Source organism: Paramormyrops kingsleyae, chromosome 2 (genome assembly GCF_048594095.1).
Source record: "Paramormyrops kingsleyae isolate MSU_618 chromosome 2, PKINGS_0.4, whole genome shotgun sequence".
In the NCBI taxonomy this organism is placed as follows: domain Eukaryota; kingdom Metazoa; phylum Chordata; class Actinopteri; order Osteoglossiformes; family Mormyridae; genus Paramormyrops; species Paramormyrops kingsleyae.
The window spans coordinates 26,378,512-26,399,911 of record NC_132798.1 but is presented as its reverse complement, the minus strand read 5'-3'; the positions used below and the strand labels follow the sequence as shown (position 1 = coordinate 26,399,911).

The window sequence follows — 21,400 nt, the reverse complement described above, 5'->3', positions numbered from 1 at the left end:
AGGAAGACTTATGGGTGAACGTGTGTATTAATTTGACTTGATCCATTTGTATTTAAAAATTCAATAAAATTATATAAAATCATTTAAATTGGTTACTGAAGAGCATTGACCTAATAATGTACTTAATTGGACTTGTGGATCTATAATTACACATTAAGAGCCAATGTGTATTTGTAAAGCCTTCTTACCAGGAAAAAAAGCTTAAAAATGTCAAGCTAAACAATTGTCTGAATTTAATGAGCAGCAATGAATCGTAAAGTTATTTAGCTGGAACAAAAACCACCATCTATAATGATCTCCCAGGGCAAAGTTTGTGAACTAATCAGAAAAGGGAAACGGAAGCTCCACCATCAGTAGCCAGTAGAGGGCAATGTGTCCCTGGAAAAATACAGATTTTTTTTTTTTGGAATTTTTCATTTATACAGGTTGGTGTTGCTAAGTACCACTGTTTTGTATTCATTGTAGTCATTTATTCCTTTGCTTTACATATGCATTTGAGAAAAGTCCTTGTTTGGTCAAAATAAACCACCACCATAACCAGCAAGGTTCTTTTTTTTCTTCATAAAGGTTCTTCTCTTCTCTCTGTGTGCTCTTTTTATCTTCTCATGTCTTCATTGGAATTAAAGAAAAATATGATCTTTTCATCCTCATGATCTAAAATAATCACATTTATCTAAAACAGACATTTCTACATTGAAGTCCCCCTATAGTCCATTGAAGCCTAACAAACAGGATTGTTGAAGCACAAGCCACCATATACATGTACATTCCTAGGACCTGGTTTGGAACCAGAAATCGTTGCAGGACTGAGGCGGCTTTGACACGATATGTCACAGACTACCAGGATTAAGAAGTATTATTTATTTATTTTACACTAAAATCTCCTGAGGTCCAACAGATGCATTTTTTAGATTCCCGTGAAACTGTTCGCTAGGTCTACTTAATGAACCTTAGTTCAGAAAAGATGCAGAGGCCTAGAAGGGATATATATATACGGTCTCATTAAATGATGCTCATCATCATTGCCCCTTTGAAGCTGGGTTGTGCTATAGCCTGCATCCCATACTTTGAAGTCTGTGATGATATTTTCAGAGGCTCACCAGGCTGATGACTAAACTACTTATGTCATTGTTTTGTCTTAGTTTGGTAGTATATGGTTCACTTAGTATATGATGATCTAATTCATTCCCTACAGTTGGCAACAATTATGAATTATTTACAATTGGAATATAATTTGGTGCAAATAATTTTATGGAGCACAAATGGTGTTGCGGTTATTTGCCAGAGCTTAGCTCCCAGAAGAATCCATTACCCTGACTCCCCTCACATTTAGTCTCTCTGTTGCATGTTGTTTTCTAGCAACTAATAATCACTCAATTGGAAAAAGCGCCAAAAATGGATTTTCCTCATTTGGTTTTTGTGTGTTATAAACAGAACCAGATTTATTCATATCCGGGGAGCTCAAGTCCTTAATGTTGTGTGAACTTCTGTGTCAGTGTGAAACGATTCCCTTGATAAACGCCTGACATACAGAAGGCAAAATAATCACCCAAAAAGGGTGAAATATCATGGACAGCTCTCCCACCAAACGGACACTGACACGGTTGGAACTGTTGTCAATTTGGCATGAGTAGGGAAACAAACACAGCTGTTATTTTGTACGAGATCAGATCTTTTCCAGGATAAGGACATTCTGTCCTAAGGTGCAGGATGCCTCCACCCTACTTCCACTGAACCTTAGTCTGGCTCTTCGTTAAGGGTGTAGCTTTGGTTTCCACCCACCCCACCCCCACCCCCTAAACACACGCAGTACCCCCACTATATTGGTAGGAACACGTCCCTACCATCCAAACCGAAATCTACGCTCTTTTTCTTTTTCTATTTCTTTGCTAAAACAGTACAATATGCTACAGATGATTTATTTTCTTCTTGTAATGTCAGTAATAAATTTATCAGAATAGTAAGACTTGAACTGTGGTATCATTTATCAAAGTTTCCCCAAACAAAGACAAAATGGACTGGTCTTGGGCATAAAACTCCCAGGCTAAAAATTAATCCAATTCCTGTATAGCGCTGTAAATGACAATCCTCTAATAAGCACCACCAAAATGTAATAATTGTTTAAAATAATAATTTTATTGTTTAGGCTAGAGCCACATTTTTGTAGAGCAGGACACGATAACCTAAAACAGTGCAAAAATATTGAAGAATTGCCTTTCCGAAAAATGAAAACAGACGCTGGAAATATGCATCACAATAAGCCGTTAATGTATGCAGTATTTGAAAAGGTAAAGCACATGGGCTTATGCTCAGAGGATAATCAAACCATGTAATGTTCTGTCCGCTAACAGGCTGGGCAATAAGCTAGCTAAGGTTAGCTATACAAGCTAAAATTACTGTGAGCCAACTAGTTAGCTACTTACAATAAAAATTACGAAATATCAGGGCAAAATGTTAGAAACAAGGATCACATCTGTGCACAAGTCATTTACTACATATGAGCTGGTACCTTCAAAACAAAAAATTCAGGATCTGAACCTTATATTAGCATATCTTGCACTTGCTTAATAATTGTTAGTATTTCACCATTGTTTCTTTGTGTCTGTGTGTTTAGTTTCAGTATTAATTGTGATTCAGCTAGTAAGTCGCATGTTATTGTACTTGAACCTTAAGTAATGAGTAAGACAAAATTACATTCTCACAGCAGATCTATGAAGACAATATTATTTGAATACAGTCTTCTGCAATATTCCCCTTTCTACTATGGGTACAAATTAGTACAAGATATTTTTTAAATCTTTTGTAATGCTTTTTGGTTTGTCATCTCAGGTTTTCACCAACTGTGTCCTGCACATGCACTAAGCATTATTATCAGTTGTGGGAGATGTTCAAGCTTAAGAATACAGTTGCTGATGTAAGACCTTATGTGGAACACTGAGCATGCTAAAGTATCTCGGGGGATGTTCTCCAAGCAGGTAGAACCTTTTTTGGCAGAGCAGTGCTTCCCCCTTGCAAAAGACACTTTTGGTACCAGTCTGTGAATTTCTTTCCCTGACACATTTCTTCAAAGATGTAGGGGGAAGAGAAATAGGGGCCAAACCTGTGTCTTCCCCCTTTTTCATTTTTGGCAGTGAGCTAGTGAGTAAAAAAAGCCTAAAACAAACATAAAAAGGATAAGAAAGGAATGCCGGAGGAGATTTGCCGGCATTGTGGTTTAGTACAGTCCCTTCCTTCTTCTGTGCGATATTTCCAGCAAGTCTTGAGTTAGCTAATTGGCTCCTTTTCTGTCATGTCACAGACAAATGTAAGCCAACAGAGAGAAGTCCACAGTAATTCCCCCCATGAATAAATCCTTAAGTTGACTTGCTGGAGGAACATCACCAGTGAACATTTGATTTATCCTTGCGAGGTCTTCATCTGATGAAAAGGGCATCAGCTATTTAGTCAGTTACGCATCTTCCAATTCTTGTCCATCTGCATGCTGATTTTAAAAGTCATGCTCAGTTGTGTAGCTACGGTAACATAATAATGGGAGTCACCATAACTATATATACAAAATGAAGCAACCTTTGGTAAATCTAGTGATTTTCAAGGTTGACCAAAAATACATTTCACATTTTCTTTGAGGTTCTGTACATTATATACAAGAATATTTACAATCACTTGATGGCAGAGTAACTCTTCCTTATACTGTAGACAGGCTATTGAAAGATTAGAATTGGGAAATAAAAAAATAGAGCCAAAAATAGTGGTCAGAGTGGTTGAAGGTTGTAATCTTAGTGGCACTAATGTTTTTATACTTTGGTGGCCTTCTTTTCTGAAGGCCAGGCCTGGTCCTCTTGTCTAAAGGAGGCAGATGAGACTCTTGCCTTCCTCTATCTCCTCCTGCACCTTGTCGCTGGAGGTGGCGATCTCAGCCTGAGCCGAGAAGATGGCGCAGAGGAAGGTGAGCACCGTGCCGCCGATGGCCGTGTAGAAGGCCCAGCCAAGAGAGCACAGGCCCACTTTGTACGGGGAGGCGTCCGCTCCGCAGTAATCCTGGGCCTTTTTGGAGCCCCAGCCAGCAGGGTACAGCATCAGGCCCAATATCAAGAAGAGACCTTGGGAAGAAGGAGAAAATGCCCTGGTCAGACATGTACTTCCTCTTCATACCTGAGACAAACTCATATGCGGTTTTGCTGTTACAATGTGATTTTTCCCCCCTTGTTCATAAGACTCACAATCTGTCTGATAAACCCTGCTTATATTTTCTTTCAGAAGAATATATAGTATAATAAAGAATAATCTGAGAAACATCCTTTAAAATCCTTTAGTCATATATAAGCATTTCACCTTGGTATTATGGGGCAAAGATGGTGTATGACTGACTAAATAATTATAAATACAATACATTTTTATAAGAATATGAGACCTTCGTAGGAGCACAACATCAGACTTGTGGATTGTGGTGTAAGTACTTCATATCGGAGCATATTCCGTGTTGCCATTCAACTGACATGCTAAATCTGTTGTTTTCCGGATAATAGTTAATGTTTGAATTTACATTAAAGGAAAGATATATATTGAAAAAGATATATCAACAGGAAACATCTTGATATAATTATGTGGAACTAACCACATAATGACTATGAAACTTGAGCAAGCACCTATGTAAGGCAATTTGCTGTGTAGGGAAGCACATGTACCATTACAATTACTTAACAAGGCCAATGTCTGCAGCCCAGAAGATTCTCAGGATAGTTACCAAAGTAAGCTGGTGAAAGATAACCTTTTATTAAGACCAAAGTGAAGCAAGACAAAACCCCTTCCTTTTCCAGGAAAAAAGCAATTTCCTCAAATCAAAATATTGCATCTTGCAATGACAGCTGGATTAATATCCTGTTGATTTGGGCCTAAAGACCTTCAGAGATTTGGCTTCCACTGGACCCCCGAGTTGCCTGCACTCTGCAGACGTGTCCTGGAGCGTTGCTACACAAAGGAAAACAGCCACAGTGATGGTCTTATCCATGTGGAGACACCTGTGTTTGGCTAATGATAACACTGTAAAAATAATGCCTCACAGCAATATTCCTGAATTTGGAGTGCAGAGACTAAGCTGGATGAGCGCGATTGGTTGGGGGGTGAGCAAGCGGACATTTCTTGTGATCTACCACCCTTTGTAACTACATGACAGTAAAGTTCTGGTTATGAGATTTTTAAATGTTTTTAACACAAGTCAGAAAATGATTTCTGTGTTAGCAATCAGCCTGCTAGCGAGCCTGTGGGGGAACACCTGCGGAAACTGACGATGTCATAACGGAAGCAGGGAAACCCACGTCAGCTTAGTCCTTGCAGTCTCCCAGACCGGCCCCAGCCGACGCCGATTCAGTCCCCAGGGTTATGAAGACAGCCCAATAGTAGGAAGGCAGAGTGACATCCTACCAGCCCCCGATCCCCTCAAGTCCAGAACCATATTAGTAAAAGCGGAAATAAAATCTAGGTCACAAATTCCTTCCACGTGTTTTTTGGCTTGACTTCTGTTGCTGTTAACCCGTGGATGGCAGGGGGGTCTTACAATTCGTCAGAGGGGCTGCTCAGTTTGGGGCATGTGGAGCACTGAAGAAGTGGCAGAATTGTCCTGTGGCTGGTCATTTGTGCAGGTCAATTTAAACGTGCTCCTGGGCCAAATGTGAAATCATTATTTGTCTGGGCAGGGGATCAGCCATCAGTTAAAGTGGCTCTTATTATAAAATCTAATAACCCAAAAAAGGGTTTTGCTTCTTGAACTGATCTGCTTCAATTTGGAAAAGTGCATTAGGGAAGTTCAAACACTATGTGCCTGTGTCTAGATCTCTATTCTGCATCATGCCAAAGTATATAACAATTAGCTGGGTACAATGTAATCCCTGATAAATGCACCCAAGAGATATATAGGTGATTCTGACTCTGTTGGATATAGAAATCTACCACTTTCATTCATTGTTAAGGTAAAAAAAAAAATGTCAGATAAATTAAAACGAGTAGTTGACCTACTGTCAAACATCCAACCTATTTGAGGTTTGTAGAGCAGAAAAAAACTATAATTCTCTACTTATTAAAAAGGATATATAGGAAAGAAGCTTCTGCATAATTGAGGGTGGTTCTTGTAAGTGTAAAGGCAGTTAGCGTAGTGGAATCAGTAGTGGGTGTAAACAGTGCACAGAGCCCTTGATTCTGGCAGCGAGGGGTCAATGGTGGTACAGAAGGCCAGAGCAGAGGAGGGCAGCAGTGTTAAGCGGAGACTGCAGACAGATGCAGACATTCCCCAGGGGGAAACCAGAGTTATATGGAGCCACTCAATGAGAAAGATGATAGAGGCAGTCAGGCTCTCACATGGACTATGGCTCCGTATGCAAATCACCACCAGGATGAATGTAAACAGAACCTTGTGTTTCAGTACTGTGCTTTATCATTGAAACAGAGTTTAAAGTTACCCTATTATTTTGATTCAGTTCTTGGTTTCATTTGTCACAAAGGTACCTTAAGAATGAGACAGAGAAAATGTTTGGGTATTAAAGACCACAAATTGTGTCCTAGATAAAACAGTCCATGAAGCTTTACCTTTACTAAGAGCATCAGTAAGACTGCATGGGGTGAAATATTAAAGCATTCTGTTTAAAACTGATCCTGGATTTACCAAGATTCCACTCAGTAATCCTGCCCTTCACTACAAGGACTATTTGTTGCTGTTGTAAAACACACGAAATGCATCTATACCATAAATGAAAACTCCACCAAAAACATCAAAGCAGTCTTAATGCACCATGGCACAGTGTTTACAAGTCTTCAGATCTCTACTGAAGGCACTGCAGCATAATTCTTTCACAAGAAATTCCATCTTCTGGTGTTTTGCTGATGCTGTTGGAAAACACATACTCGTGTATCATTGCAAAATCTCCCAGAAGTTTTGAAGTGGATAGACATGATCATGACTGACGGATGATGACTGACATTTGGAGACAGTTGGTGCTGGTTATTGGATTTGTACTATATCTCTAACCAATGCACAGACAACACAGTCAAGGAATGTTTGCTATCGTTCACATCATCCCTAGTTTATGGAGTCTTCCATGCCAGCTTCAGCTTAATCATTGTTCCTCATAAAAAACTGGGAAAAAATGTTGATGGAATGTTCTAGACTGACACATCTGTGAAAGGCATCCTGTTATGCAATTTGGGAGGCATACACCATCTGTGATGGAAGTGGAAAAGAAAATAGTAATGCAATTACTGTCAAAATGGATACTTAAAACAGCACAAATTTTCTGAATGTTAAAACTTGCTGTTGATCGATAGAAATCTTTCTTCATTCACATGGTACTCTAGCTATGGAGACTACCTGATTTAGTGCTTATTAATGATATACAGAATTGTCAATCCTTATTGGTTATAAAAAAAAATTGTTTACCCCACAAGCTTATAGTTGCTCACACCCCATTGGTAGAAAAGGGGTGGATGGAAGTGAAATGTAGCCATTAGCGTGTGACTCCTGATGCTGGGTTTTTCCAGCAGGTTAGGTTGTGCTCTGATTGGCAAGGTGCCAGCCTACTGCAGGAGACTTTTGTGCCTCTTTTGCCTCTGGGCTGGGAGTTTGGTCACTGCACAGGCCTGGGAGCAAAGCCAGGAATGTCTGGAGGCTCCGGCCTGATGGCTGCAGCAGGCAGGAGGTGAGAACAATGCAACAGAAGAAAAATAAACAGAGAACTTCCCACTTGATGGAAAACTATACATTTCTTCATAAAAACATCTTTGTACCACAAGCTGTTTCTGTACCTATATTAATTTAACTTTATATTAAAGTGACATGGTGTAAATTTCACATTGTCTGCCCATGTAGTCTCTGGGCAGCTGCTTTTCGGAACAATTTCACAGATGGACTGAAAAGGCTTTAATTAAAATATTTCAGGTGTTCTGAAACCTTACAGCTCAAAACTATATGCACGACCATGATAATGAGTGTAATCTACCCTGCAATACTTCCCATGATTCACATAGAAGTGTCCATCTTACAAAATTTGATTTGAACAAACCTCTAGATGACTGAGAACAAAGCAAAAAAATGTAGCATCCTTCCCATTCAATAATCCCTCTCACTGCAGATAATCTCCCCCAGCCCTGAAAACAGTCACTGCTTTGTCTATGAGCTCCTCTGCAAGGTCAAAGTTCAACAAGTCAATTGCTTAAATTGAATTTTCAGGGTTGCTATTTAGTGACATCAGCCATTAACTGATGACCTTCCCCTCCCCCACACCACTTCCTCTAACAATTCGGCTGCCCGCGCTGCTCCTCCCCGCAGACCCGTGCATTATCACTCACTGGCAAATGCTGACCGTCAGAAATGACATGCATTTAAATTGCAGACAGACCTAATCTCACATTACACCTCTTCGTGCTGCATAGTAACTTCTGGTAACTAACGCAAGCATCTGCATGTGCAATCAAGCACTGCTGTATTTCTGCGTTTAAAGAGGCAGGACCTGCAGCAATGCTACGCCGACCCAATCTTGTCCACACAGGTATGGAGTGCGGTCGTTACAGCACTGGACCTAAAACCATAAAGGTGTCATTTTACATCACAAGAAAGTACGTTTGCCTTTCAGAAAAATGCTAAATCAATTCAATTTAACCCTATATTTAATCAATATCCATACAAATAGAAGAAGACGTAACCTTTAATCGCCACTTTTCATATGTGTCTGCTAATATGGTGTTTCTCAAACCAGTCCACGCTGACCGCCAGACAGTCCACATTTTGCTACCACCCAGCTCCCAGAGAGGGAGCAGAAACATGGACCGTCTGGGGCTCCCTGAAGTCTGGGCTGAGAAACACTACGCTAACAAATCATCATTGTTTCACGGAAATACAAAAACTGTTGGAAGTAAACATGCCTGCCACTCAAAGTGTATAAATGCCATTTATGATGATATTGGTCTGGCCATCACCTAACCATCCTGATTTATTCTAAGTTTCCTAGTAGACTGTCATAATGTTGTATGATCCCTCATTCCTTTTCCCTATTTACTTATCCCATTTCAGGTGATAAATTCTAGCCTTTTCTTCAAGAAAACAAGGCTAACTGCCCACCTTGTATTGTTTTATTAAAATCCAAAGTTGCAAATCTTATTTAACAGAGTTGGGTGAAGCATAAGTGCATTGTTATGTAAACTTCATGGCGTAGAGACAGGGCTAACTTCTGCCGCTCAGAATCGTAGAATGAGGCAAAACAAGATAGGATTGAAGAACTGCTCCTACATCTGTGATTTCAAAGGGCCAACAGTAAATGCAGGACCTGCTGTTGCTAGCGCGTTCCCTACTCCCCTTACCATGTAAACCTCTCTAGAGAACCTTGTTTACACCATTGTTAATATGAATGCTGATATGGAGGATAGGAACAAGTGGGCAAATCCACGACCTAAACAGTAAAATGAAACAAGCATTCCACCATAATGATCTTTGTGTGTTTTGGGGAAACTATATTGAGAAGGTTGCTATACAAATAAAATGCAATTAAAATCTCCATTAAACATTCTGAGCTACAAAAAATATAACTTTATGAAACAGTAATTTTTTTCTTTGTCTGAAAAAAAAATGCTGCTAATATGCTAGACACAGTACTACTACTGTAATGATTGTGTCAGGAAGTATATTGTATACAGAGGCATTCTCACCTGCAATGCCTTGCAGAAGACCACAGACATTGAAGATGCTTTTCTTCATGATGCTCTGGAAGCACAAGGTGAAGATGGACATGATGGCTACAGTGCACAGCAGCAGAATACCCACTGCCAGGAAGATGGAAGTGGCCTGCCAGAAGCCGCTGGCGATCTCCCCAAAGTGTGTGGCATATGGCCCGCACTGGACCCCCCTCGACAACTGTAGACAGCGCCCATAGAGTCCCAGTGTGGGCCTGTAGGGGTCCGGGGACCCGTATGATCCAATGTTATTGGTTGATCCAGTGGTGGTACCCACCAGCCAGTCGTTACTCATGAAGGCAATGAGCTCAGTGAAGGCGACCATGATGCTGAGAAGAGTCCAGAGCATGGAGCGACATGTCACAATCACATGACACATGGTGCAGGTGTGTCCAGAAAGTTTTGAAGCTTCTAGAAGTCCTGGAGTCTGGTTTCTTTATACTCCAAAATGTGAAGGTTTTCAAATTCAATGTAGAAAGAAGCCCAACTGAAAAGCAGCCTTAGCAGGTGAACTCAAGTCCGCAGCGGCTGTGATCCTTCTTGAATAGCTTCCGCTGGCTCCGTCCTCTTGGCTCTGACCTTGCTCTCCGCTGGCTCTCCGCACACCGTAAGTGCAAGTCTCTACGCCAGTGTGCCTTACGTCTGCTCACAGCACTACATCTTACCGAGGGAGCTCCAGAAGTATATCTGAGAGAGAGAGAGAGAGAGAGAGCGAGAGAGAGAGAGAGAGCGAGAGAGAGAGAGAGAGAGGTTAAGAAGATGGCGGGGGTGTGAAACTTGTTGCAAAAGGGCAAGTATTAGCTGCAGGAGCTCTGAATAAGCAGTGACACACCAGCACACACACTGCTCTCACAGCCTTAGCTGGAGAGCTTCCAAACTCACTTCCTTTCAAACTAGCAGATCCCCCAACTCGCCCCAACCTCTGTCTGGGTCCGGGAGCAGCCTCCATCCGGCAGCCGCCAGCTGTCACTATAAGGATGCCCTGTCACATCTGCCACCGACAAGCCAAGCTGGTGGCACAGAACCGCTATGATGTAAACACAGCGCTGCTTTCAGAAGGAGGATCTTACCACAGCACTAGCGCCACATTAGTGCTTACAAGCTAACAAACAGCATGCTTTAGTGGGCCTGTGGCCCTCCCCCCTCCCACATGCTTAGACATGACTCAGCAGCAGCCTCTCAGATGGACACAGTCGCTTTTAAAATGTCTCTCCAGTCAAGGTCAGTCCACGTGCACTGTGACAGACAGCTGAAACAAAAACTGCTTCGGGTCTCCACTTTTAAACTCGTAAGTTTCTTTAATCATTTCCTGCCCAATACAGCAATAAAGTGTTAAGTCAAACAAGCTGCTACGACCAAGGAACAACTGGAATGTTTTCAGGCTTATAGATAAAGAAGAGTAGGATCTACAAGCACTGCTGCTGCGAGAGATTTTGGGCGCCATGTAAGCATGCTATATTGGACCCACCACCCCGACTAATCCAATTATGTTCCAAATTTTTTAGGGCCCCTGTCTCTCAGAGACCCATGCAATAGTGCAAACTCCATCCCCCCACCCCCTTTTCAGCGCTCAGCCTGTAGCTCTTTTTTCCTAGCCTTGAAAGATAGCCTCTTCGGATTTCGTTTTTGAAGCTTATCTTGTTCAGTGGGGCTGCAAATGCTTATCGGCCGAACTAAGACAAGCTTGCAGTACCTGCTGCTCCTCACAAAAGGAGCCCTGTTCTCCGGCAGTCCTGCTAAGAAGGACGTGCCTGGTCTCAAAAGCGGTCAAAAGCGGACACATGGTAATGAGAGGTCACCCTGGTCAGGAAGCTGCAGTCATCATGAGCTCTGCAGCTAATTCCCATATCTCTGTCAATGGCAAATAGATGACAAACAAGCTTCTGGGACATTTTATGACTATTAGTTCCAGGTGTCCAATTGTAAGTGCAAGTCTGTACTTACAATAGAAGAACCTTAACTGTATAAACCTATAGAAAAAGCAAAAAAGAAGCGTACAGTTAGAAGACCTATTTTGTAAAATTCTCCTTGCTGACGGCCCAGCAGCCACCGTCCTTAACAGCTGTTGCACAATCCTGACCTTCATCTGACAGATTGCTAACCCCTCCTTCTGCAGCAGGTTTTAAGAGTTTCAGTGGCAATAAAACAGACTGCTAACGAGGTTCTGCAGGAAACCCAGGCAGTGCCTAAACGGGAAGGCAAATCAAATGCATTCTCTCTAACTTGTTGGTTTCTTTTGACATAGTCCCAGCACAGTGGTGTGGAACAGAATGTCTAACTAGGCCTCTGTTTATTTAGCAATGAGCACCAAGAGCTACAATATTTAAAAGCTCTTCAAACACAGCTGCCTCCCCCTGCCAGCGTCCCAAGGCATCCAGACACCTGTCGGTTCAGTCATTCCCTCTGCAAATACTCATCATTTTTCGCTATCCTCAGCAAGCTGGCACACGCAGACCTGCCAAAGGCTGAGGTACAAGTGAAAAATTCCATTTTAACTTTCACTAAGACAGTGATTAATCACTTGAAGCTTTAATGTATGATGATGGCTTTTAATAACTTGCTTCAGTATTATGATGTTAACATGTTATGGGGCTTTTACAATGATGAAGTTAATTCATGTCAGATTAATGAAAATACAACAACACACAAAATGGACTGTGTTTAGAAGTGACTCATTTTTACATACAAAACATTCAACCTTCTTCCATACCTGCTTTCCAGTACAGGACAGCAGTGATCATGAACCGTATCCTAGGAAGCACAAGGCAAATACAGGGTACACTCTACAGGGGATACTAATCTAACTGTGAAAATTCACACTAACAGAGACACTCTCATTTGTTTTAATGGTGAGACTGAATTTCCCTCTTTATAGCAGTAAAACAGATGGTGGGATGGCCAACCAGCACCAATGGTACCAATGTACCATTTAAAGAAACAGTTAATTTACTGACTGCTTATCAGTGACATAAATATAACACGTACGACTCAAAACATCAAAATATTGTAAGATACACACACTGCCCTCAATTTATCACTGAACAAGACCAAGAACATTTGTTTGTCTAAGAACATTTGTTTCTATAAAATGGTGTGATTATGTAATCCATTTTCTTCCTTGGACTTGTTTGACATAATTATATACACATTTTCTATGTAGATACAAAACCATGTACTGAGTGAGGAAATAAAAGACAAATTCACAAAACAGTGTCAGAATTGTGGAATGCTTCATTTGGGAATTAAGTCATCCTGTTCAGTTACTTTTTCCTCTCTCCCACTATCCTGCGCTGTTTATAAGCCAGAATGTGAGACATGAAGTCATAGTCCTCGGGGAATGAGGTGGGGGTCCCTGCTGTGACAGTCACTGATGACAGCCATGTCTTTAGGGGGTCCTGACCTATGCAGTGACCCACCCCCACTATATCCCCCCCACTGTCTTCCACCAGAAACCAAAATAAGGCCAAACTCAGACTAGACTCCAGAGGAGTGACATGGAAGTCTCTCATTTGTTCCTCTTGATGAATCATCTGCATCTTGCTGTGGGAACTGTCTTTACTACCCTCTCCACCCAGTCTCCAGGACAAACAGCCCTTACTATCTGAGTTAACAACTGAAATGTCCAAATGAGTGACCATCACTCTTTCTTGTCCACATAAATATACATTGACAACAGGCACTACACCTAGATAATATATAAGGACAGAAATCTGATATAGATGATAAAAATAAAAGAACAAAAAAATGATTGTCCAAACCATTAAATATGTGACTGAATCTGAAAGTTATGTGGCCACAATTTATGATAACAATGCAGGCACTTCATGACTACGTAGAACATTTGCCCCTGGCAAAATAAATCATTATCACAACACAGGTCAGGACAAGGTATTAATCATATAAGCTCAATTCTGGTTTAAATTAGTTCTGGCAGCACTAATAACTGCATTATTTCATGTCACATCCAGACTGATCTGCATTAAACTCATGTTTAACTCTGTCTCATGCTTCTGACATTTCCAGGGAGGAAATCACATGCGCTTGGCACTTAATAATCTCTGACTAATTCCTCACTGTTTGCAGTAAAGTGGAAAAGAAAAAACCAGAATCAGAATATAAAACCAAAATGACATGGGAATCGTAAGGAATGAGATGAGATGGAAGATGGTGTGTCCTTCCTGACTTGTACTGAGGCCTGGAGATCTCACTCAAGACTTTGGCCTTGATTTGAAGTGTCTAAAACAATTGGATACTGTTGAGCAGCTCCAGACTTTCCAATGAAAGAGTTCAGCTGGACCAAGAAAGACCAGTTCATGACATCTGTAGTGGTAAGTGTGGCAGGAAGGTGATTAACGATTCCCCCTGCGGTGGGTGTTTAATAGCGATACAGGGTCGATTCCCTGACGAGCCCAGATGTACACTAGAAAGTTCCTTAGGTCCACCCCCCCCCCAAACAGACATACACACACATACCTACAGACCAGTCAAAACTAGCAAACCAGAACACTGTTTTTCATGCTTAGTATAAATTACTTTAGCTAGCCATGGAATCTGAACTGTGGACTGAAAAGGGAAGCCATGAATCCTGGAAAAGAAAAGAAAAAACTTTAGCTCAATGTCTTACATTAAACAAATATATGTATCAAATACATAGAATCATTATCTCTGGGTCGACCAACATTTTACAGAAGACAGGTCATAACTCTACTTTGTTAACTTTTAAAATCTCTTAGAATCCCTCTGATTTCTGTTCTCCCTGATCTCAGACAGGTTGGCTTCATAGTGAGTCACCAATCTCAAGTGCTCCTCACTCTGTTTCCTGCTGATCCAGCCTGCTGCGCTTGATTCAGCCAATATGGTTTGATCAAATTCTCATGCCCTTCTGGAATGAGATCCATTGCACTGCCTTAGGCTGATATCATTCCAGGCTTCCCAACATCTACTGGGATAAGGCAGACTGTCTCTACAGTTTGTGACATCACCCTTTGTTCAGCGCTTGGTTCACTCCCTTCCGTACCCCACACCAGATTCCTAGCAGCCGCTGTCACTCTGTTTATTAAGTACTGCCAGACTGGCGACATGCGGCGATTCCTCTCATGTTCATATACTTCAGATCTTTACAAACCTGGCAGATACCTGGATGTCTCATCAGCATCTTAAGGTCAATCTAGACATAACTTCTCCATAGCAGACATGTGCACTACACCATGACCTTGGTCTTCAATCGGGAGGAATTTATTTTCAACTTTGTGATTAGTGAGGTTACTTACATTTAAATTACACTGCGTTTTCCCACAAAGGCTGTACATGTAATTCACAAGGCTGGGTTTCCTAACCCTGCACGGGAGGCTGGATGCTGATTGCGAACCATGGTGACAGAGGAAGGTACACATTCCATCCTCATTTCCTACTGTCCCCCCACTTCAATGCCATTAGCTGAGCAAAAGACACTCAGAGCAGTGAAGTCATGTCTGCGGAGTGTCGAGGAAAAGGATCACCAGCTGGCTTGGTAACCACATGGATCAGCTTCTCCTGTCAGCCTCAGCCTTTGGTAGATGATGGAACTAAGCTGATTTTCAATGTGCTAAAATACTACTGTAGAGCAGTATATCTTTGTTTTTTCACTTCTCATTCTTCTAATCTTTATTTGCAGGCAGTCCCCGGATTAAGAACCTCCGATTTACGGACAACAAGCACTTACGAACGGACTACCATAAAGTCTATAATATTAAAAAAATCAGGTTAAATACAATGGTTTGTAATAACGAACACACACACTGCTTTGTGATGCTTGTGAAAACATTGTGTGGCTTCAGCAGTTCTTCAGCTCGAGGTACGGTACAGTACTGTATGTAGTTACTTTATTACTGTAAAATTATTATTGTTATTAAATACTGTATTATTGATTTTCTGACTTACCAACACATTCCACATAAAAACACAGACTTAGGGAATGGATCTCGTGTGTAACCTGGGGACTGTGTATTTGTATTATCACCAGGAGGGACAAACAACAAGCACAAAGTGTTAACCTCTTTGAAGTGGATGAGGGTGGTGAAGACACAGGAGGTGAAATGTTCCTGTCACATAGCTGACTAACTTGCTCAACAGCCTCTGGCTCAGGGCACAGCCTGGCTGGAAAAAGCTATCGTAGAAATACTCCTCAGGAAAAAGCCAAGGTTTTATGTAATTTTTCAGCTGGACATTAATGGCATGCCTACCAATATCAGCAATCTGAGAAATAATACTCTTGAGACAAGGAAATAACCTGATGTAAATTAGCAGAAATTCAACAGATTATGTTAAATGAAAAGCAGAATATGGGTATTCAAATGCACTTTTTAGGCTCTCCGTTAGCCTTACAGACTTTTCTGACCTTACAAAATTCCTCGAACATGTTGAGAGAATACATGTATAAATATCCACAGCAAAGGTCTGATGGATGTTAAGCTGAAATGGCATGTGTAGGAATCCCTGCATTACTGTATAAAACACCCTTGTAACAACACCTTACACCAGTGTTTCTCAACCCAGTCCTCAGTGACCCCCAGACAGTCCACGTATTTGGTCTCTCCCGGATAATCGATAACACAGAATTCCTGGTTCAGGTCTGTTGGGAGCTGGGAGGGAGCAAAAACGTGGACTGTCCAGGGGTACCTGAGGGCCGGGTTGAGAAACAGTGCCTTACACAACACTTACTTTATGATCCCATGAAATCTAAGTGGAAATATCTATTTGTCTTCGACTTTTGTACACCAGGCACAGACTGGCCATCGGGAAGTTCAGGCACAGTGTACCAAAGCGCAAGGGGGGAAGTATCCTGTGTTCATTATTTCCTGGAGGCGAATAACCTAAACAACTGTGAACTCAAGCTCCACTCTATTGCTTCTGGCATTGCTCCTGCAAGACCACCACCCACAGTGAAGGAGGATCTGCGACCGGACATGTTCTTCATTTTGGAGTCAACTCCAGATAAAGATAATGCTGGTAGCGATTTCTTTGTACAAACCAGTCAGAAGATAAAGGAGTAATAACAGTGTCTAAATGTACTACTCCTGACTCACTCATACATCAATGCCTGTAGCCGGTCTCATTGTACTAGTGGGTAACACTTTAGTAATAACTCAGTTACTACTCAAGTATAAATCATGATCAAATACAGTCATTGCATGAAATACATGAACCGTTATGACTGATTAATGATGAACGAACATGGGATAACTAACACCTAGTTTCTGGTTAATTAATATGTTGAGTAAGAATGTTCTACTGCATTATTTGTGCCCCTTCAAGTAAAGTGTTACCTACTAGTGTGACCACACCTGCACTCTGACAAGAAAGAAACCTTAAACAATGAAACATGCATGGCATTGGGACCGGAATTTAAGAGAAAACTGATGGACCAATCAGGTGGTCATATCAGATATGACTATGATGCAGATTTCTCAACATTTTTGGCAAGCCTGCTATACGATTTAGGGAAACTCAAACAAGCAGTGAAATCACTGGGCCCTGTTAATATTTCAAAGGCACGCCACTCAAAGAAAGTACCAGCCCTGACCCCACTTACACACACACATACACACACACACACACACACACACAGCATTGTGATAGTTTGCAGAATCAGACAGCAAAACCTTGCTATATTCAGTATAACTTCCCACAACGATGACACTCGGTAATGTTTAGGAATGAGCTTGTTATATTTTATAAGGGGGAAATTCAGTCCAAATAGTTAGCCATTTCCTTTCGGTTTAAAATCAAATCAAGAATTATTTCCACTAGAGCACAGATGAATGGAAAACCATTGATGAAAAAGCTGGGAAGCTTAAATATCTCCATAAGTTTCGCCTGGGTTCTCCTCGCCCTGTGGTCCTGGCTATTCAGCATTCTGTATGGTAGTTAGTACAAACCTCACACATAATTCATTAAATAACCATTTACATAATATATCTATAACGACAGTAACTCATTTCAGTTAAATAATTCCTTTAACAAACAAAACAGAAAGCTACAATCAATGTAAATACACAGATTTAAAACCACACAATAGCAAAGATGTATATAATAATGTAGATATGGGAAACTGCTCTGAAAAATGAGAGATAGTATGTAAGGACACCAAAACAAAAAGAGGTTCTTAAATTTCAGTTGCCTCCCCCTGACAACACATTTAGTCTCAAGCCAATGCCCCAGTGGAGGTTAAGACAACAGACACACCTGTGCCCCCCCCTGCCCAGTCCCAAGGCAAAACAGCCCCCAGCTGCAGCAGCCCAGCATGAGCTCCATTCTTTCAGCATTACAGCAACACATGTGCAGCTAAAGACACCCCCGACGACAGCTGCTAATCGCATTCCGCCCACCGCCGCCGCCTCAGCATCACTAAGTGCCACATGGCAGGAAGGACAAGGCAAGACCCATTTATACACATGCAGCTAAAGTCAGGGAACAAGGTGAAGAGGGGAGTGAGGGAGGGGCCCTTTGCTTCAAAATGCCGTTAACGGCCTTGGGGAGTGGGACTTTCTGTCTGGCAGAAAGCAGGACTCGCCTCCGCAAAAAATACCTTCTGCACCACCTCAGTGGAGCAAGACTCCCAAGAAATGTCAGAGGTTGAGGTTTTAATGCTTCGAATCTGACATCTCAATATCACGCAAACAACTTGGGAAGAAAAAAACGTGCCATTTAGTAAGCAAACAGCACCAAGACCACAGGAGCAGAGAGTAGAGGTGGTGTAGCATTTTGAAAGCTGAGAGTACTGACCTCTCAGTATATATTAAAAGTGAAAGGGAGTCATATAAAATGGCTTAGTTCATTTATTAACTTATTTAATAACCTTAATTTCAGAATTCCCAAGTCAGGGTCTAGGACCATCATTGATGGCATCCATTTGGATGAAAACGGTGAATTAGTAACAACAGCCACATTCAACATAGCTTTTCACGTTAAAGCCTTCAGAAAAACTAGTAATTGCCAAATTTTATGATATTTGCAATAACTATGAATAGTTTATCAAAAAAGCAGACATTAACATGTTGATCCATAAAAACAGAAAAGTTCAAAGTGGCCTGTACATTACAGTACGTCTGACTGCACGCACCCCTGGTTTGGCTATCAAGGCTAAATGTCTATAACACATCTGTAGGAGGCTTTAGAACACAGGCTTATGCAACCGATGAACCGAATACTAAAGCAAACAGTATTTCACGTTATATAGTCCAGCCAAGCTAAGCAGTGCATGCTGGGAGTATTATTTTCCTGAATTATTTGACATGTTGAGACATTTTTGTTGTGGGTTGTTGAAGTCATTTAAGGTTGTCGACCCCCCCACCCTTTTTCAAACTGCAGCAAATGTTTAGCTTAAAGGGTTTAAAAAACAAGTTCAACTATTTTCTAAAACAGGATATGCAAACTGAAGCTAAACCCTCCACATTATACCCTTAGCTACTATAGCAGATCCCATCACAGCAGACCCCACTCATGCTGCATAGGGTGGGATTTTTGTTGGCTAATTCTGGTATCTGGATCCTCAGACGGTACCTTACTGCTCCTGACTTGCCCGTGAGGTGAATATGAACTCCACATACACACAAATGCACACTCACAACCACACTTTTCGGAAACATTTTCATATATTAAGCATAAAAATCCTTTTTATGCAACACAACAAAAAAGGGATATTACTCTTACCCATTCATATGATCCTATATTAACTCCAGCGAATTAGGTTAAGTACCACATTGAAAGGAACAACAGTAGTTCCCCTACATTTATTCAATCCTACAACTGTTTGTTTATTTGATCCTTACAATATGTGCTAGGCAAAGAAACAAGTAACCCAGTAATGAGAACAGGTGACAAGACATAATTCTAAAAATCATAATGTAGCGAAGCACACTGAACTTCTGATTTATTTAGGGTGAGCAGATAATCCACGTCAGCAAGGACACTTTGGGCAACTTCAGGTTTTACAAGCTACTTGAAAACTGAAAGGCTCCTGTGTTTGGCTAAATAGTTCTTCCTGTGCTGTGACTGGTTTGTTTCCTTGACAGAAAGACTCATCCAGCTGTTTCACATTAACATTAGTGACACATGCCTGATTATTGGAGATTCACCAATCAGCATGTAGCAAGAACTCAGTGCTAAATTGTAATCCAGGTCTTTTAAATTGAAATGACAGTTTATGCACCCTGTCCTGGCTCAGAGTGCCCTCCCTGACATGGATTATCTGGTCACGTGAGATTTATGAACCATACCAATACTGATTTTTCTTTTCCATGCTTTTTTTTAATAACCAAGATTAATTTAAACTTATTTCCTAAGAGTTTTTTGAATATCCTTTAAAACACATTCATCATAGAAAAAAAAACATGTGCATTTTCCATAACAACAAAAGCATATTAAACTTGAGATAAGCTGTACTAATAATCACAAAGATCAGAAACTAATTTTAAAATGTTACATATTTGAATAAAACATATATGTAGGAAAACATATTATGACTTTTTAGAACTTCAGACGCCAGCGTTAAATGATCCCAGTTTGTAGGGTGGTTATCCCAGTCCACTTCTTCCCACAGGAAGGGCTCAGGAATTGTAACCACAATGTTTGACACTTGTGTTTTCTGGCAGCCACTGAATTAACAGCCTTCAGACAAGAGTTCCTTTTACTGACTGCCCCCTCATTGCCTGTACAGTGGGGACTTCCAGCAATCAATCTATGCTCACAACGGCAGTCAAATCTATCAGTGACTTTCACAGGAAATAACTTATTTGTGCGCTTATTTATTCAGGTAACTTTGAGTGCTATTAATATACCCTTTCATATTAAAGCATGTCGAACAGGAAACAAGGGTACATGAAGGAAACTGAGTGAAGCATGAGCAGTGAGTACAAATACACACACACACACACACACACACACAGATTAGGTATCTTTGTGGGGACTCTCCATACATTTCTATGGGCATAACCCAAATTCCAACAATGACAATCTTAACCCCTACCCAGCCCTAACCTTTATCTTAAGTAACCAAACAAAATACAAGACTTTTGAAAATTTCAGTTTTTTGATTGCATTCCATAGATATTTAAAAAAAATTCCCCTTGTGGGGACACAGAGCTGAAGCATGATTCAAACTGGCAGCCTTTACTGACATTTAGATTGTAATTCACATGGTCTAGTGGCACAGTATGCCACTAAGGGTTTGATTCCTGCATTTGAGGTGTTTGCCTCCATATATTTGTGTGGCTTTTCTCCCTAAAAATCAGTGCCTCTAAATTGCTCATGTATCTATACGTGTTAGCCATGTGATAAACAGCTAGTTAGTGCAGGATGTGCTCTCGTTCCCTTGAGATAGGCTGCAGGCTCTCAGCCGAATGGACTACATACTAAATTCAAATGAAGTAATACATTTTGGACGTCATTTTCCAAGTGCATGTTCTAGATGACTAAAAGTCACTCCTGTCCAGGTAAAGTCCCTAGTGTTGCCATTAACTTCATAGGAATTTCACAGGAATCAGTGATGTTACTCAAACCATGTGACTGAAGCAGAGGCTTATTTTCAAAATAAAATGCTACAATCACATCTCTGGATTTCCACAGAGCTGTCTAATCTGCAGCAAGTCCACATAGTGAGGATATGATCTCTTGTTTTTGAATACTGCAGTTAAAATGTAGTATAACATAG

General features: G+C 41.0%; 1 protein-coding gene across 3 annotated transcripts in view; it reads right to left on the bottom strand.

Moving 5' to 3' along the window:
- Window positions 1–2,114: 2,114 nt before the first annotated feature.
- LOC111839288 (LHFPL tetraspan subfamily member 2a protein-like) overlaps window positions 2,115–21,400 on the bottom strand; it is a 43,995-nt gene continuing 24,709 nt past the window's right edge. For 2 of the 3 annotated variants that reach the window (XM_023803051.1, XM_023803053.2), the window contains exons 2-3: window positions 9,688–10,398; window positions 2,115–4,100 (exon numbers count right to left, since the gene is read on the bottom strand). In XM_023803051.1, coding sequence (XP_023658819.1) covers window positions 3,844–4,100; window positions 9,688–10,090 — 660 coding nt within the window. In that variant the 5' untranslated portion in view covers window positions 10,091–10,398 and the 3' untranslated portion in view covers window positions 2,115–3,843. Of the gene's footprint in view, window positions 4,101–9,687; window positions 10,399–10,631; window positions 10,873–21,400 lie in introns of those variants that run through there. The other variant, XM_023803052.2, reaches the window with a different exon arrangement.